The 19,474-nt window shown below is 34.7% G+C and overlaps 3 protein-coding genes across 3 annotated transcripts; all 3 read left to right on the top strand.

Annotated features, from left to right (window-relative positions):
* Window positions 1-5,879: 5,879 nt before the first annotated feature.
* On the top strand, window positions 5,880-7,129 carry LOC111809266 (ethylene-responsive transcription factor ERF027-like). Its single transcript, XM_023695699.1, has one exon. It carries the CDS (start codon window positions 6,121-6,123, stop codon window positions 6,814-6,816), a length of 696 nt encoding a protein of 231 aa, XP_023551467.1. The 5' UTR covers window positions 5,880-6,120; the 3' UTR covers window positions 6,817-7,129.
* A 6,081-nt stretch (window positions 7,130-13,210) lies between these two features.
* Window positions 13,211-13,956, top strand: LOC111809243 (dehydration-responsive element-binding protein 1A-like). The gene has a single exon (XM_023695662.1). It carries the CDS (start codon window positions 13,227-13,229, stop codon window positions 13,914-13,916), a length of 690 nt encoding a protein of 229 aa, XP_023551430.1. The 5' UTR covers window positions 13,211-13,226; the 3' UTR covers window positions 13,917-13,956.
* Window positions 13,957-15,857: 1,901 nt separating this feature from the next.
* On the top strand, window positions 15,858-18,878 carry LOC111809098. The gene is made up of 3 exons (XM_023695445.1): window positions 15,858-16,813; window positions 17,670-17,790; window positions 18,086-18,878. Exons 1-3 carry the CDS (start codon window positions 16,034-16,036, stop codon window positions 18,583-18,585), a joined length of 1,401 nt encoding a protein of 466 aa, XP_023551213.1. The 5' UTR covers window positions 15,858-16,033; the 3' UTR covers window positions 18,586-18,878.
* Window positions 18,879-19,474: the final 596 nt, after the last annotated feature.

Below are 19,474 nucleotides of genomic sequence, written 5' to 3' on the forward strand. Positions count from 1 at the left end.
TTTTTTTTTTTTTTCATTCCATGGTTCAATAGTCGACAAATTATTTTATTCTCGGTTATTTTATTCTTTTCAATATTAATTGAATTGACTATTTTTCTAAAAAAATTCTTCGACGTATCCATATTTTTTTACTGTTAATTAATTCGTCTGATCCAGACTAATCTAACAAAAAAAAAATTATGGTTGAATTAGGGTTGAATCTTAAAAAACTGAACAGATCTCGACCACTCTAATAATATATGTTTTTAAAATGAGAACCATTAAAATATATCTTTAAATGTCAAATTATTTTTATATTTTAATAAAAGAAGTACAAAATCAAATTCTTTTCAAAATAATGGTTTGAAATAGAATTTTTAAGTATATGATATGTATGAATGTGCTACTAAATAACATAATCATTTAAAATGCTTTTTAGAATAAATTTGACTTTTGATAAAGTAAATACCATTGTTTTAACGTGCAATAAAATTTTAAATTGTATATGTACGTTGTACCTATTTTTTTACTAATTAAATATGTCCATGTCCAATTTGAACATAATCTAATATAATATGTTAAATTGAAATTAAGAACGGATAATTACTTTTACTTTCATCTTATCTTCAACTTTCGAGTTAACGTGTCTATTGTAGTGCATCGATTAGCAAATGTCTATTGTCGGTCAAACTTCTCAGGTCATATCAACTAGTTGATTTTATGGGACCGGGTCATATCAAGTGGTTGATACTGATGGGACACGTCTATTTAGTTCCAGATGCTTATTGAGAGATTGTATATGGTTGTTTCCAGACATAAACCTTATGACCTAGCTATCTTTAGTAGAAAGTCACCTCTAACTATTGAGTATACGAAAAGTTTCAATATTTTAATATTTTAACTTCTTGGTCGCAAAAATCGGTTGATACCGACAAGCACAACTGTTTGGATCAAGTTGATTATGTGTTCGAATAACGACATTCAGATTTTCAAACCTTTGCCTTAGAATTAGTTCTTGGATGAGGGCGAGGGAGACAATATAACTAGCGGTAGGGTGTCGTCTATGACGAAATGTATCAGTTCGAGCTTGATTATCTTCTAAAATCAAGACTCGAACATTCATGAAAACCGAGACGAATCTAGTAAGTAATAAACAAACAAATTTAATCCAAGGGGATGCAAATTTGAAAGGGAATTCATCTCCCATTAAATTTATGGATGGTGGGGACTTTGAAGAACAAAAAATGGCATTAAATTTATGGATCAAATATTTAGAAAGGTTTGACTTTGATTAACTTTTTGTTTGTGGGTGAAAGAGAAAGGATTTTGTTGTTTGTGCAATGGGGAACTCATAGTATTCCCTTTGGTATGTGCATGAATTTGTTTCATTACATTCCCATTCATCTTTCTACTTTAAGTAAAGACATTAACTAAATATTTCAAATGGGTAATGTTATATTTCCTCTAATCTTTGTATGTTTAATTCTTACGTGAATACTTACCTACTTAACACGTTACAGCGTTGATTCAAATTTTTTTAGAGATCCGAGAACTCGATCAACTCGAACTATCTAACCTAAACCATAAATATTGAGTTGGGTTATATTTTTTCAATTTGCAGGTTGACGTTTTAAACTCGAAAATAGAGTTACGATCTAATCCTGTCATACTCTACTTTAAAGACTATTATGAAGATTAAGAATATTTGACATTTGTAATCGATACTACTGAAGATGCATGCGACTTGTGAATGTTTGATATTTGAGTTTTATAATTAAAAAAATAATATGATAATTCAACCCAACCCAACCGGAAAATAAAGGGTTGAGATGAGTTGAGTTGTGAAACCTACTCGGGTTGCTTAGGTCAGCAACTCAATGAACCCAAAATTTCAGGTTGGCGAAAGGACTTTCTCAATCCAACCCATGTATACCCCTAAATCTTTTACCTTGATTTTGTAGTAAACTCGGGTATTTTCGTCATTTGATATTTTGAGCGTTTCATTGACTAATTTGTAAACGATTTACTGTTTTGATATTTGAGGCTATATCATACAAAATAGTTCAAAAAGAACATGCATGCATTCTTGGGCAAAATGGGTAAGTATTTGCAAAATCAAAATTAACCAAAATTTGAAAAGGTAAAAGGTAAAAGGCAAGTAGGTCATTCATGTATCTACACGTTCATATTATACATAAATAATTGTTGGGTGAATCATTTCCATTTTCGTAATGTAAATCCATATTTTGATTCTCACGTTCTTTCCTTATACGAAATGTATCACACTTTTGACGACAAGTTTGAATCAAATTGTTGACTTTCGAGAGATCGTGATGATTATTTTCTCTATCGAACACGATTTAAGCATAAATAGAGATTTGAATCTATAAACTTTCGACCATTAAATTATGTTCATGTTAACAATAATAAAATTTGTGTATTTGAAGATTTGAACTATCGGGTCCAAAAAATAAATATATGTCAACTACGATTAAGTTATGCTCGATTGCAATAAAATTATTGTATTTGAAGATTTGAACTTTCAAGTTCAAAGAAAGAAATTTACGTTAAATATATATCAATTACTATTGAGTTATGTTCATGTTAACCATAATCTAACAGAACGTGTCAAATTCAAAATCAGTCATACCAATTATTGAAATAGAAAGATAAGGTTGCTGAAATTATGCACTTTTCAAAGGAAGAACTAATAGGGATAGCTATGTAGCTTGGAATGACTTGTGGAAGTATACAAAATATAAAGTACAACCACCCAAAAATTCCAACACATTTTGAAAATTCTCCAAAAAAAATAAATAAATAAGTTGACATGATCCACGTATGTATCAAACGAGTTGGGTAGATACAAGATCATGCCTTAGATGCATGTGATCTGCAGTGTCATCAGGTTATTACGTGGGAATTGTTATAGGGTCTCTAACTAATCTCTAGTAGTAAACTGTTTGAATCGATAAAGTTCTGTATAGTATTTTAGTAGTTGGGAGGCACGAGGGTCGCTCCCTCCAAATTATGATTAGTATACAGAATCGACAACTAATCTCTAATAGTAAACTGTTTCGATTTACATGGTTCATATATGTTGGAACATTTACGAGGTTGACTCTCGAACATTTGGGAGCTCGAGGGCCACCAATGTTTAATCACAAACCCTTAAGTTTCATCATGCATTTTCTGTGGGCTTTGACAGTTCAATAGTTGTCACCCTTGAATTTTTGTCTCGATTTCAACATTAATGTACAAAACATGTTTTAACATTATAGGAATGTTTGGTTTTATGTTCGTTTGAAACATATTGAAACATACTGTTGATTATCAAAGAATATATATATATAAATAATGCTTCAAATGGTAAAGTCGATATATTGCCAATTTGTGAAATATAAGGTTGAAATTATCCATTTGTAATCATTTGTGAAAAACACGGCCCATTTCAACTTTATCCAAATCTTGGCCCAATCCAAAATAACGGTTTAGTGGCCGGCCCAAACCATTTTAACTATTTTCTTTTATTTTTTTTTTAATATTTCTTATGGATTGAATTAATGTGAATTTATTGTTAATTTTAAAATATATACTTATACTTACGAGTATTGTACATTTATTTTATTTTATAATTATTTATGCTTTAAAATAATCTTTAATTATTTAGAAGGACAATTAAATGTAAATAAACAGATGTTTTAAGAACTAACCCATGGACTAACGTTATGCTAAGTTGATCAAATTCTCTGAACCATCGACTCTTTTGAACAGTTTTGTATGAACGAATTTGAATGTTTTGATAACTTTCGAAGTAATCCATTTGAATGTTTTAAATAAAAACCCATAAACAATGACATGATTTGAAAAAGAATTCCACAGTAAAACACCAACCCCACCAAAGGTATCTAAACTAAAAGGCATTGTTTAAGGAAATAAAAAATAAATAAAAAAATTAAAAAATAAAAAACATTGAGGGATGGGTTCAATGCATAGAAATTAATTTTATTTTATTTTTTATTTTTTGAAAATTAAATGGAAAGCAATTTGAAATAATCTACCTTGGTGGCTAAATAATGGCAAAAAAGATAGCCACCATAACCAACCCAATCACTAACCTTGACCTCACCAACTTTATTTTTTTTAATTACTTTTTTATAAAGAAATAAACTTTTTATTAATATATAATTTTTAATTACTTTTTCTTTCGCCTTTTTTGAATCAATACTGAGATTATCTCATTAACCGTGATCCCTGTTCTTTTCTAAATTTATTCTATTCATCAAACTTCTTCCATAACGGTTTTTTCTCTTTTTCTTCCTTTCAAATTCTCGTCATAAAAGTAGAATTTGTCTCGTAATAAAATCATCATTCTTGTAGGAAGTAATGTCAGGTTAATAAATAAGGTTCAGTAGCAGCTTTTTTTCGTTTGCTTCTTTCTCATCTATCTTTCAAACGATTCTTCTTGAATTAGGGTTGAACTGTTCTTCCACGAGGTAGAGCGTCTCAAATCAAAGATATCCCTTGAATGTCTGTAAGTTCTTGAACCTTTATAGAATTTGAAGAAGATAATTAAATCAAAACCAACCAATACAATTGTGACAATTAAATCCTCTGTCTATTCTTCTTTTTTTTTTTTATGTTAAAAGGGTATTTTATCTATTCAATTACGACCCTACTTAACATTAAAAAAATATATAATTTATTTATTAAAATAATTAATAACCAATAAAGATTAGAAGTTTATCTTTGAATTTATAAAAAAAAATCATGTGGTTTTAAAAAGTGCTTCCACTAATTTTTCTTAATTAGGAAAGAGTTTCTAAAAAGAAGAGGAAAAAAAAAAGGAAGATTCAAGAAGGGAACAGAAGCATGTGGTTTTGTGTAGCATTTAAGGCCCTATTCCTTACGCTTTTTCAGTAAAAACAATTACGTTTATTAATAATTAACCCACATGGTGGCTTCTCATTTGGTAGCCGCCGATCGCTCCCCGCCGGCAAATCCCCGGCCGGCCGGCAATATAGGTTATTAATGAAACTGAACTACTAAACAAAATAGATATTAGTTTGGTAAGGGTCACTCGAATGCCATAAAAATCTCATTTTTTGGTAGTACCAAGGAAAAATTGGCCCAAAAATTGAATAGGGGTTAAGACGCAGTCGAGCACCGGCAGCTTACATCACAATCCACTCCCTTCAGGGCCCAGCGTCCTCGCTGGCACTCTTTCCTTCCTCGAATCGCTGTGGGACCACCCCCAAATTCACTCCCCTTTGGGACCCATCGTTCTTACTGGCACACCGTCTCATGTCTACCCCCCTTCGGAGAACAACGAGAAGGCTGACACATCGTTCGGTGTCTGCCTCTGATACCATTTGTAACGACCCAGATCCACCACTAGCAGATACTGTCCTCTTTGGACTTTTCCTTTCGGGTTTCCCCTCAAGGCTTTAAAACGCATCTGTTAAGAAGAGATTTCCCACACCAAGAAATGTTTCGTTCCGCTCTCTAACTAATGTGAGATTTCACATACACATACACGTTGTAAGGGATCACATATCTAAGGGAAAGTCCAAAAAGAACAACATCTGCTAGCGGCGAATCTAGGGCGTTACACCCTGTAACCGTGCGAAATGGTAGCCTAATACATGGCTCACTAACTCTAATTATCAGATCATCAATGATTTATTATTGTTGTAAAATTCGAGATACTTTTCTCTCGTACATCCAACAGTAAATAATTTACGAGTCTCATCGAATAATTTGTTCGAAATTAGACATAAATGATGGAAACCCAATTCTAAAAATGAAAAGTTTTTACAAAATTGAGTAGATTGACAAAGAATTTTGATAGAGACAATTACACATACAAAAGCCCTAGTGTGGAATAAAGCTTACTTTTTTAGTGCGAAAGGGATAGAGGTGGCCCTTATTGAGTCCATATGGAAGGCAGCCGTATAAACACAGCTAATTGCTAGCTATCCAAACCCCTTGCTAAAGCGTGTGCTTGTTCTTCACTGTCTCTTAAACCCTAAATCGCTGCCCACGAATTCCCCACGCTTCTTCCTTTGTTCTTAAATATTTGGTCTCTAAATCTCTCCTCTTAATACCATTCTCTTCTAAATCCCTCTCTTTTGAGTATATATGGGTGACCAAAAGCTTCCAATGAATGAGCTGAGCCCAACACCAGTTGACCCTCTTGTTCCTTCTGTCCCCACATCCCAAAGTCCTAATCCAAACACCCAAGCGGCTGCACCACAAGCCTTGCCTCAAGAACTGCCGCCACCACCTCCATCATCTTCTTCAACTAAGAAGCATTCTTTGTATAGAGGAATCCGGTGCCGGAGCGGCAAATGGGTGTCGGAGATTCGAGAGCCACGTAAGACGAAGCGAATATGGCTCGGTACATTTCCGACGCCTGAGATGGCTGCTGCTGCTTACGACGTCGCTGCACTTGCTCTTCGTGGTGACGACGCTGTCCTTAACTTCCCTGCTTCCATTCCCTCCTACCCTATTCCTGCCTCGACGTCTCCTATCGATATTCGCACTGCTGCTTCTACTGCTGCTGCTGCTTCCGCTGCTAATACGTTGAAGAAAGTTGAAGGCACTCGTAGTAATATTGAAGATACGAAGATTATTACGGTTGAGGATTGTAGTAATACGACGTTGTTGAAAACGGAGGAGTTTGTGGATGAAGAAGAGATTTTTGGTATGCCGAGTTTGTTGGCTGATATGGCTGAGGGGATGATGGTGTCGCCGCCGAGAATAAACTCGCCGCCACCGTCCGATGACTCGATCGAGAATTCAGATGGAACGGAAAGCTTATGGAGCTACTTGTGATGATAATGAATTAAGATTAACTACAAAGTTTTGATTTGTGGTATACTTTTTTTGGTCTATTTATTGGTTTTAAAACATTAAAACATTAAAACATTAAAACATTACATTACAACAACCTAGGACCAAAATTCGGGTATTATCGTTCCAACATTTTATTGCAGTTTTACGGCATAATCATATTACGTGTTTCTCTTGAATTATTTTTAAGAGGTGACGAATCATTTTAACATATTTTGTACTATTTCTTAACCGTTATCGGAAATAATAAAAGCGGTTTCGGGTCGATGGTTTTGGGGATTATTGGAAACTTTTTGAGATGCTTATTGTACCCCCACCCACAATATATTTCTACACAATTACTTATTGGAAATTTTCATTCCAATCAATCATCATCATACCTCACACACTTTATCAAAATAATAATATTATTAATTCGGGTCGATTTGATTTTACGTTAAATTAATTTTAAAAAATATATCATAAACTTCGTACTTTTATCTAAACAATATTCGTTAATATACAGATGAAAATCGTCTATCAATAAGTTTGGTATCTGAATTCGGCACCGGATGGTCTCGACATTCCCTTATATCCCTAATGACATGGTCACGTTATTTACTCTCTGCTTCTAAGAGGGAAGACTATTCTCATAAATCAACAGAGTCCTTCTAACATTTTTTGTCTTCACTTACATGCATCGTAGAAAAATTTTCAGGAGGTTATCCAACATAGAATTGCTCCAAGCAAAAGAAGGTGACGCAAGAAGTCACCCAATATAGAATTTCTATGTGATGTCCCACGTTGGTTGGGGAGGAGAACAAATCACCATTTATAAGGGTGTGGAAACCTGTAGCGGTGGATCTGAGTCGTTCCATTCTAGTAGGTCACCAAACACAAGTCCTTTGAAGCAAAAGAGGGACGTGTATTATACGTGTTTATTGGTGAAGTAATGAAGATCCCGTCCCACAAATTACGTAGTAAGGGTTTATGTAAATTAAAAAAATGATATTTTGTGTTGGAAAAAGGTGAAGAGAAAGGATATGATGAGTCAAAAACTTCGTGGGGTCCCATTGTTCCATTCAAAAAGTCAAATTATTTGATTCATAAAAAGATTCTTGTACTAAATTAAAATTATTTGTGACAAACCGTTTTTTTAAAATAAAAATAATTATTTGTCACAAACATTATTATAAAACTTTATTCTAACTGTTTCACCGCTCAACTGTCATCAGACAACATATAGACATCACATCACTACCCCTCCCTATTCATCCTTAAAAAAACAGGAATTATTTTTAATTTTTAAAATTATTCTAATTTTTTAATGAGAGTTTAAAAGATTATTAAAGTTTTGTAAGTTTAAGATACTACCGACGCAAATTTCTAAGTTTATAAGCAAAATATGTGTGAGATCCCATATTGATTGGAAAGAGGAACGTTGGCCCCAAACAGGGTGAATTGTGAGATTTCGTAACGGTTGGAGAGAGGAATAAAGTCTTCGTTATAAGGGTGTGGAAACCTCTAAACGCGTTTTAAAATCATGAGGCTGATGACGATACGTAACGGGCTAAAGTGGATAATATCTACTAGCGGTGAGTTTGGACCGTTACAAATGGTATCAGAACCAGACACCGGGCGTATGTCAGTAAGGACGCTTAGCCTCCAATAGGAGTGAACTGTGAGATCCCACATCGATTGAAGAGAGGAACGAAACATTCTTATAAGGGTGTGAAAATCTATCTCTAAGAGTGATATGTAATGGGCCAAAACGGACGGTAGGGTCCTCACATGCAAAAACAAAATAAGAAATGTGCTCACCACTCACAATAATCTTTGACCGTTTTATTTTGTTCCCTCTTTAGATTTGAACGACAAACCCACCGACATGTCGATTTTTAAAAACGATAATTAATTTCTGCACCCATGGTGCCACCAAACCATGATGCATCGTCTGCATATTCTCAGACCTTCTCTCACAGGAAGGTCAGCCATTAGAATAAGGAAGCCTTAGGCCGACCCTTTCTTCTTTTTCAAACTTCAAATAAGATGTGGTTTGGGGACGAACCAAAGAAACTAGTGAGCATGTGACATCCGAGTAAAGGAATGATACATGAATAAATCAATATCACATCTAAACGAGAGCGATCACGAGGATAAGATTGCTAAAAAAAGACTTGAAAAAATTAAGAATCTCGACCTATATCAATAAGGTGCATCTTCCCTCTCGATAGTTTAATCATAAAAGCTTTATAATTAAACGTGCTTCACTTGAAAGACAGTGTGCTACGTCAAATTCGTGAGAGCGATCATATGAATCCAACAAAATGAATCCAAAATGGAGATTTATGTCATGACTTTTGGAAGTTTGACTAAAGAGAGAGAGAGACATAGAGGTTGGCCGACATCCCCACTTTCATTCTTTCATTTGACATTCAATTTCTCTCTCCAACGACATGACCACGTTATGTATTTGTTATAAAGTGCTGCTTAAGAGTAAAGACGGTCCTCACAGACCTCTTTAGAGAATAGACACAATCCTTGCTTCACTTAAGTTCCATGTATTTGATGAGAGCCTTGACGTATTTCTAAGAATAAAAAGTATCTCCCACAAACCAATACGGGTCCATTTAGCATGTCTTGTGTAAGATTTCACACCGGTTATAGAGGGAACGAAGCATTCCTTATAAGGATGTGGAAGTTTCTCTCTAGTAGACGGGTTTTAAAACCGTGAGGCTGGCGGCGATACATAATAGGCCAAATCGAACAATATTTGTTAGCGGTTAGAAATGGTATTAGAGCCAGACACCAAAAGGTGTGCCAATGAGGACGTTGGACCACAAAAGAGAGCGGATTATGAGATCCCACATCGATTAAAAAAGGGAATGAATTATTTCTTATAAAAGTTGAGACACTCCACTATAGCTCAAAGGTTTGGTGGTCATGGAGGAGTTGAGTTTTTTTTAGGTGGGAACGAGATCGCGTAAAATATATTAAAAGTTGCGAAGAAAATCAAGTAAAAAGTCGAGATTTTTTTATTTTAATATCTAAACTTTCATCATGTCTATTTTATTATAGTTTTTCAAACTTTTAGATATCTTCTTTTTAATCATTTTAATCTCTCGTCTTTGTAATACCGACATAAAATTTAAAATTCATGCGTAAAATAAGGAAAACGACAATTCACTTAATTCAATAAAAATTTAATAATATGAGATTCAATAGATTTGAAATATGAAAGCTACCAATTCAAGCATAACTCAACAAACACAACATCAATCACCATTTCAAAGCATAACAATTTGCTCGAGCTAGGGTTTCTAAGTATTTCAATAATGGGTCTCGAACTTTTTAGTTGCATTTTTTATATAAATCATCAATCTCTTGGTATACGCATTTTAAATGACCCGAAAGTTTTGTATCTCACCTTACTATCCATATTATTAAGAACTCAAAAACGCTCAGTATATATGAATCTTGTAGCATATCTGGTAATTAAATTGATCAAAAATTTAAGAGAGCGTACGATTCTACAACATGAGTCGAAATACCATATTCATTACCAATAATGTTCATTACGATTATAGTCCATTTGTGAATGGTTAGGTAAACCGAACTTAGAGGGGACACTTTTAACTAAATTAACTATAAACGATCTACCCATAATAAATTGTTTGAGGAAAAAATAAACAAAAAGGTCAAGATCGTTGAATATATAACCATATTAAAGCATTTAGTCAAACTTTTCGCACAAGAAAAATAAATAAATATATATATATATATATAAATATTATATCTCAACTTTTCAAGACAGGTATCAATGACTCTCAACAAAAGTTGGTCGGAAAATATCCATTTCTTTTTTTCAAAAAAAAAAAAAAAAAAAAAAAAAAATTGGAGTAAAAACAAAACTCTTTTAAAAAAAGAAAAAGGTTAGCTTGTAATTTAGGGTTTCTCAAAATTTGTGTTAGAAAATGTGGAATAAAAGTAAAGGGAGGTGGGACAAAGCATCTAATGAAAGATTTGACAAAATATTGGATTATTAGTAATAATGTTCGATAATCTCGTCTTAGTGCTCTCGTTTTGAACGACCTTTTTTCAGTTGAGCTTCTATAATTGGTTATGTTGGGACCTTCATTTGACTCCGACAGTCGTAAGAGAGAGCTCCTAACTACTGTACAATCAATATCTTGGTTATGTTGGGACCTTCATGAAGTTAAGATTTTATCCTTTACTTATAAACTTGTGATATTCCCCTTAATTAACCAACGTGGGACAATTCTCATATCGAATAAAGTACATCATAGAGCCTCTATTGAAGCCTCATTTTCTGGAACCCTCAAACAAAGTATACTCTTTATTAAGCACTTGGGTCATTATGATTACACTTTCGAGACTCACATTTTGTTCTACACTTGATAATTCTATTGACATTACTAAGTTAAGGGCATGACTCTGATACCAATTATAACAATTTTATTTCAGTTTATTAAGTTTAATGATCTATTGTGTTGGATGATGGAAGTCCCACATCGGCTAATTTAGGGAATGATCATGAGTTTTTAAGTGAGGAATATTAACTCCTTTGGTATGAGGCCTTTTGGGAAGCCCAAAGCAAAGCCATGAGAGCTTATGCTCAAAGTGGACAATATCATACCATTGTGGAGAGTCGTATTTGTCTAACATATTGAACACAAAAGTTAAAGTTTAGATCGTTTACGCATATTTTAACCGAGTCGGGCAACTAAACAAACCAAGGAAAAGTTAGCTTGCAATGTTGGGGTCCTCAAATTGTGTGCAAGAAAAAGAGGAAAAGAGGAGAAGATTGACCCAAAATTGTACCTATTTGGGCATTTTTTAATTGAAAAGCCTAAAAAATCTCTCTTCAAAAGGTCCCTCAAATACCCCTTCCTCTCCCTATCAATTTCAATCATTACCTCTTTGGGCTTATATATATATATATATATATCACCTAATCATCCTTTCTTCTATTTTCTTTGCTTTGCTTTCAAGAGTTTTGGTCCTTTCCTTCACTTTTCAAATGTTTAGTCACATACGCATCTTTCGCAACGTGTCGTTTTTCGAAACATTATGACCCAATTCGTTTTTAATTTCAACGTTGGTTAACCCATTACTATCCTTTTTGTATGTTGTGAGTTGGGTCGGGCTAGGTTGCTAGAATTAAGACAGCAATGGGTTAAAATGGTTATTAGTGTTGGTTGGGATACACTAATTCATTCCACTTTAAGTGGGCCCAACGATCTCTTTCAATGGGCCAACCTTGGCTTGACCAATGAGCTCACGGCCCAAAATAGTCTAAAAGGCTTTTTTTTAAAGCCCAACTTAAACTATTTTTTAAATTTTAGCCGACGTGTTTCCCGTAACTACGTGGGCCAACCGTATGACAGCTGTCTAAGGGCGCGTGTGAACGCGCAGTAAACAAACAAACAGCTCATTCCTTAATTTAAATTTAAATATGATTATTACCATTTATTAGTATGTTAAACATGAGATTCTATCCTAGACCAAATTTAAATATGAATTATTACCATTTAGCGTTAAACATGAGATATATAATCGGAGACAAGATTTTTTTTTGTCTAAAGTGGACAATATCATATTATTATGAAAATAAACAAATGGGTCGTTGATCTTAACCATTGACATAAAAGCTATAGTCTAAACATAGGTTATATGTCGGAGAAAAACTCAAGATTAAAACAAAAAGATACGTGGGTCTTAGTAGCACTCTATCTGGGTGTCTCCCGGTGTCTCACCAACCTTAAAAAAGAGAAAGATCTCTTTCTCGAGAGGGAATGAATTAACCGTCATTTGATGGGAGTCATTAACTTTGTCCAGAGCAAACTCTCCTAGTTAACGAGAGTTAACTGATGTATAATTATCCGAGGAATCGTAATACGTATGTAATCGATTCAATCATGCTAAAATAAACAGGTTAGGTCGAAAATGTATAATTATTCCAATACGAGAATAGCCCAATTTTCGACCAAGTTCGCTAAACTTAAATAACTAAAAACCCGACACAAAACCTAATCAAGTACCAAATTTGATCAATTTCATGCTCATGTTTCATCAAACGACAAGACAAAAAAAATAACACACACACACAGAATCCATGCGTGGTTCACACGCTCGAAGCTTACTGGCACGTCAGCAACAAAATTTAAAAAAAACTGGGTCAAACGGTCAAACTCCTGAGTGTGGCCCCCTTTTTGTAAGAAAAAACAAATAAAAGGAAGGCTTTGTTCCCTCTTTTGTGGGCATTTTGCGTGTGCATTTCGCTGCTTTGCACACGTGTTAAAATCCCCTGCAGCCGAAACTATATAAACTTCTGAGCTCCAGTGTCTCCGATTTTCAAACCAGAAACCCAATTTCTTTGAATCTGATATCCAATGGATTTATTCTCTCAATTTTCTGATCCTCTTCCTTATTATGGTAATTGTAATTACAATTCGGAATCGTCGTCGCCGTTTTTTGACGCCGGAACGCATCCGCTCACGGTGGCTACCTCCGACGAGGAAGTGATACTCGCGTCGAACCAGCCGAAGCGCCCGGCGGGTCGGCGGGTTTTTAAAGAGACGAGGCATCCGGTTTACAGAGGAGTACGTCGGAGGAATAACGACAAATGGGTTTGTGAGATGAGGGAGCCGAATAAGAAGACCAGGATTTGGCTCGGGACTTACCCGACGGCTGAAATGGCGGCGCGTGCACACGATGTGGCTGCACTCGCGTTGAGAGGGAAGTCGGCTTGTCTCAATTTTGCTGACTCGGCGTGGCGGTTTCCAATTCCGGCTAGTGATGACCCGTCTGTGATCCGTGCGGCAGCAGCGATGGCGGCGAATGAATGCAAGGATGAGGAATGTAATGCGTGTCGGGAAGAGGACGACGTCGTTTTGTGTCAACCCACGGCCAGTCCTGACCGGCCGGTTTATGTCGACGATGAAGCTTTGTCGAATATGCCTATGTTGCTTGCCAACATGGCGGAAGGACTTCTTCTTTCTCCTCCGTCTTTTTGGGTAAATGATGACGTGGAGTGGGATGATGTGGCCATGAGTCATGACGTGTCATTGTGGAACTTTTAGTATATTATAGAGTGAGTATCTTATCTAACTTTTTAGAACAGACTGGAACCTCTAACGTTTTAGTTGATTGTATTAGATTATAAATTCTGTCTTAGTTCGTCCTCTAATCATATCTTGTTAGAAAAGATAATGCTCTAATATATCTTATCCACTAAGAAATTTAACTTAAAATTGAATAATAATAAATAAATAAATAATAAAAAGAAGAAACCCGTTTTATGTGTTGGAACCGTGGAGCATGTAGGTGGCAGACGGCGTCTCCGTTCCGTGTAGAATCCGTGGCGGGAGGACATGATTTTACGATTATACCCTTGTAGCCTCTTAGTAATCAGAAACGAAAAGCGCTTTTCTGTTGGACAGGCAGTGTCATTTGGCTAACGACCAAAAGTTGAGGTACGTGAAGAGATTAGACTCGTAAAAGTGCTTCTTAAACTCATTAAAAATGCTTTTTGGGATTAATATATTAAATTAATAAAAATCTTAACAATATTTTTAAATTTGTAATAATATCGTTAAAAGTCTTTAAAAAAATAGTTTGAGAAGGAAATAATTAGTAATTTACTCCAAAAAATACTTTTGTATATTTTAAAAATATCAATACCCTACATTTTTTTTTTAAGAATACAAAAATACCTTTACTATTAATATTATATTTAAAAAATACTCATAAATTTTGAAAGTAGCGTTAACACTCTTTATCTTTATGAAGAAAAAAAAAACATTAAATATGAACAAAAACTGTTATTTCTAAATTTTTTTAATGTTACTTTTGAAAGTTTATGAATACTTTTCTATAAATATATTTTTTATTTTTCTTTTTTTAAGTTTTAAAGATGTTTTTTAAATTTTAAAAAAAGATAGAAGGGAATTAATGAAATTTTTAATTACTCAAAGTTGTTTTTTGGAATGGATATTTTTTTAAACCCTTCTAACAGTCTAACGTATTTTTAAGGTATTTTTGAATTTTTTTTAGTTTAAAAGTATTTTTTTTAATTTTAAGGATATTATTGAAACTTTTTAAAGTTTGAATATATTGTTGGGACAAAATTCAAAGTTTAACGGTATTTTTATTAATTTAGCTCATTTCTTTTGAAAATTATATCATTAAATTAACAATTTAATCTTGCAATTTCAAATCGATTATTTGGTCTTCCAAAAGATTAATTTCATAATATATATACACACACTTATGATAAAGTTGTCCATGGGCGGAGCGAGGGCATGGAACCCTTTCTCATCCTCATCTCCATCCCCTTTCATGCCTCCTATTTCTTGTCTTCACATAATTATTCATTTATTTTGTTAGCTTATTCAGATTCTCCCCAAAGAATCGAAGACTAATTATATTCCTTTATAGTAATTTCGGGGTATTTTAACCTTATTAGTATACACATACTTTTGATGAACGATTAACCATCTCATATTGACATGACATGAATAAAAATAATTTGAAACCAGTTCAAAATTTACAATATTACCCTTAATTAAAAACCATTTTTTAATTTTAAAAGCTCTAAAGAGAGTTTAGGGTTTATAAAAGTTTTTACTTGAAACTCCTAAAAAAAGATAATAAATAATTAAATAAATAAATAAAAAGGAAAAAATGGGTTTTATTTAATAGGGCATGCATCATGCATGCACACGTGCTACCGCGCGTGAAGAGTGGAAATAGTCAGTAAAAAAGTGTATAAAATAAAGCGAAGAAATTATATTATATTCCTGATTTTAGATTTAGAAGGTCAACTAGGGGTCTCACCTTTGTCCATTTCCAAGCCCTAATTTTGAAATATTTTATTTTATTTTATTTGTTTATTTCTTCACTGAAATTCAAAAACAAAAAAAAATAATGATATATATTTCCATTTCAGATTCAAATTTTTTGAACTTCACTCCCACTAAGAACCATCCTCTCACCTTCTTCTTCTTCTTCTTCATCTTCTTCCTCAAATTAATGGAACTTCACTCTGCTTTTAATGCTCTCAGTACTGAATGTTTCTCTAATTAGTACTCTTCTGCTCTCTCTCTCTCTCTCTCTCTCTCTCTCTCTCTCATCGTTCTTCACAAATTCAAATCCTCTGTTTCTCCCTTTCTCTCTCTAAGATTTGATTTCTCTGTTCATGGCGTCCATTGATTCTTCCGCTTGGAGCATCATCTCCAAGCCTCCGCCGGAAAAACCTACCTCCTTCATGCTCAAGGATTATCTTCTCGACGATTTCAGTTCCTGCTCCTCCAATGGCTTCCGATCCTTTCCTCGCCGCCAATGCTGCGCCACAACCGTCCGATTTCTTCTCGAAATCGATCTCAAAGTTAAAGATTCTTCCCTAACTAAAAGATTCCTTCCTCGAACTGCCTCCCGAAAAATCGCGCTCTCCACGATCTCCACTTTGCAGAGAGCCTCCGATGCCGTTGTCAGAGCCTTCAAGAAATTCCCCTTGCCTTCTTACCGGAAGCCGTTTTGTTCGAGGAGTTTTTCACGGAAGGTGATTCTGCGAGCGTTCTGGAAGAAACAGGATTTTGTGGATGTGAACACCAGACGGTGTAAATCGTTTCAGGAATTTCTCGATGAGAAAGAACCGCCGTTGTCTCGCTCCGATTCCGCTGTGTGCACCGCCGTGACTGTCGTCGGAAGAAACTCGATTAGTAGCTGTAGTAATAGTATCAGTTGGACGGAGAGCGAATTTACATCGGAGATGATTCCGTCGTCTTCGAGCGGTAACTCCGAGAGTTGCAGCGAAAACGACGCCGTTAAAGTCGATAAGGATTCACCTGGTAATCTCATTGGCAAAAGAGATGGCGTAACATTCGGTAAAGATTCCATGGAGGAAACAACCACCGCCCCTTCCGCCGCCGCCCCCACCACCCCTACCACCACCGGTTTCCGAGAGGATATCGTTAAGGTCAGGATTTAGTTTTCAATCACATGCTTTGCGTGCATTTGATAACCGTCTCTGATTAATATCTCCATTCGATCTCCACCGTTGATTTTAAATTAAAATCGTTTTATTTTTTAATTAAATTTCCGGAGAAAATTGGTCTTTCAAAATAATTTTTAAAATATTCATAAAATTAAATTATAGAGTTCGCGTAGATAAAATAATACATAGAGAAAATACAGCTGGACTGCGGGAGTCTATTAATTTCACGTGTGGGGTATATCTTGGGACAAGTAAAAATACAACTCAGGAACACGCAAATTAAATAAATCGAGTTCCTCGAGGCTTCAGATCTCGCCATGTGTCCATACAGCGGGATCTACGGCTTTCAAACCTGCAACACCTTTCTATTTCATGGTACGCATGATACTAGATTTCTCCCCATGTCTTAACTTTTTGAAAATATTTACTATTATGCCATTCCATTGAAAACTAATCTTTAATATTATTGGTCTGTCATCTGCTGGCTTTTATGTGTCGGTAAGAAAATCATTAGGATTTTTTTCTTTTTTAAAAAAATAAAAAAACCAAATTATTATTAAAAAAAAAAAATGAGGGCATTCCTTTTTGTCTTTTATTGTATTATTATTATTTTACTAATATTATCTATTTTGTGACATTTTTTATTTATAAACATTATCTATTTTTTTTTTTAGAACTTTCCTAAGTTTAAAATAAGAAAATTAACAGGTTATCGATATTTATGGTGATTTCAGATGAGCTATGATTAAATTGGTTAATTTTTAAAAATAAAAAATAAGATTTATTTTATTTTTGTTTGTAAATTTGTAATATTTGTGTTTATTTCTGATCTTAACAGCAATGGCCAAATGAAGAAGAAAAGGAACAGTTGAGTCCAGTTTCAGTGTTGGATTTTCCTTTTGAAGATGAAGATCAAGACACCCCCTCGTCTTTCAACTGCAATCTTCACCTCGTCCAAGGTCTCTCTCTCCTCTTCTCTCTCTAGGATAATTATATATTTTCAATTTTGTCCCTAACCCCGAACGTTTAGGACCCATAATACCTTTCTCGAGTATTTGGTCGTATGAGATTATCATCCGACTATTTTCTTTTAATTCAAAAATATTTCGTGGGAAAATTCAAAGTTTGAAACTTTTAATTACGAGTATTAAAAAAATTTGATTAACCCAACTCGATCCATATAGTTTCAGTTGGGTTATGTACAATTGAGTTGAGTCTAACAAATGTCTTAATACGAGTTCATTGCTTTAACAGGTAAGAAGCAAAAACATGCACAACAGCCGAAGCGATTCGAGAATGGAGTTGAATTTGAACCTCTAGACTTAACGAAACGATTTGCAGACATTGTTGTTGGTCGTCAACATTTCAGCTCAATCTCGAGAAAAGAACACCAAAGGGAACAGAAAGCATTTGAGCTTCTAAAGCTTGTCAAATCAACTAAGACATCGATAGAGAATCTGCTTCTCGATTTCTTCCACGAGAAGCTTGAAGAAAACGACGCAACTGCAAGAACAGGAGCTGATTTTGATCAAGCACAGGTCTTGAAATTCACTGAAGATTGGATCAATGGGGATGTCGGAGAAGCCATGGCGACGGGATGGGAGTCGCCGGAGGGACGGGTTTTGTACATTAAGGACATGGAGATTGCCGGGAAATGGAGAAGTGTCGCCGGAGAAAAGGAAGAGTTGGCGGCGGAGTTTGAAGCTGAGGTTTGGATGTCTTTGTTTGATGAGCTATTAATCGACCTCTCCTAGCTTCTTGGATTATTGTTGTTCCCGTTTTTTTGGAGCTAATTAGCAGCCAAATCTCCTAGCTTCTTGGATTATTATGGCGGCGTTGCCATTGTAACAGGTGGCAAGTAGGCTTGGCTGCTGACTAGGATTTTAAATTTTCAAACTGCATTTCATAAATCTCAATGAAATTGGAATTGATTTTTTTCATTTTCTTTTTTAATTTGATTTTTGGTTCATTGTTGTTCTTTAAATGAATAAATTGATGTATATATGGGTTTGGACTTAAATGGAAAGAAATATTTTATTTGCCACGATATCGGTAATAGAAACTAATTAATAATTAAATTAAATTTTTGTAACCTACGATATCCAAGATTTAGGTCAAGATTCAATATCTGAATTTGGTACTCGTGTGTTTCGATATTTTTTGGTGCATCCCTGTAACTTAGTACCAGTGTGGGTAATTTTTAGACTAATCCATAATAGATGGATTGGTGGTCATATGGGTTGAAACTTCAGTGTTCAAAAACTAAACAGCAACCTCAAGTCCAGCAATAGAACAAGACCGGTTGAAAGCTTCAATAAGGTGAGCATGAGTAAAATTAGTTCATCAAACATATCGTTGGTTGCAGCGGTCAGCATAATGGCCCTCCATGTGACATATTTGGCAGCGAGGTAGTCGACGCCCTTGACCTGAGTGGGTTTGTTCTCGGTTGAAAGAGTTGTTGTTGTGAAAATGAAAACGACCTCGCTGGTTGTTAAAGGATGCATGGTGACTTCTGTAGGTACGACCACAATTAGTGGGTGTGAACGTCATACAAGTGGAGTTAGAAGATTTAAGGGAGAGTTGAAACAACTCAAAACTTTCAGCTTTAGAGACTAAATCTTCAAAACATGGAAGAGGGGTGAG

The sequence above is a fragment of the Cucurbita pepo genome, chromosome LG13 (assembly GCF_002806865.2).
Source record: "Cucurbita pepo subsp. pepo cultivar mu-cu-16 chromosome LG13, ASM280686v2, whole genome shotgun sequence".
NCBI classification, from domain to species: domain Eukaryota; kingdom Viridiplantae; phylum Streptophyta; class Magnoliopsida; order Cucurbitales; family Cucurbitaceae; genus Cucurbita; species Cucurbita pepo.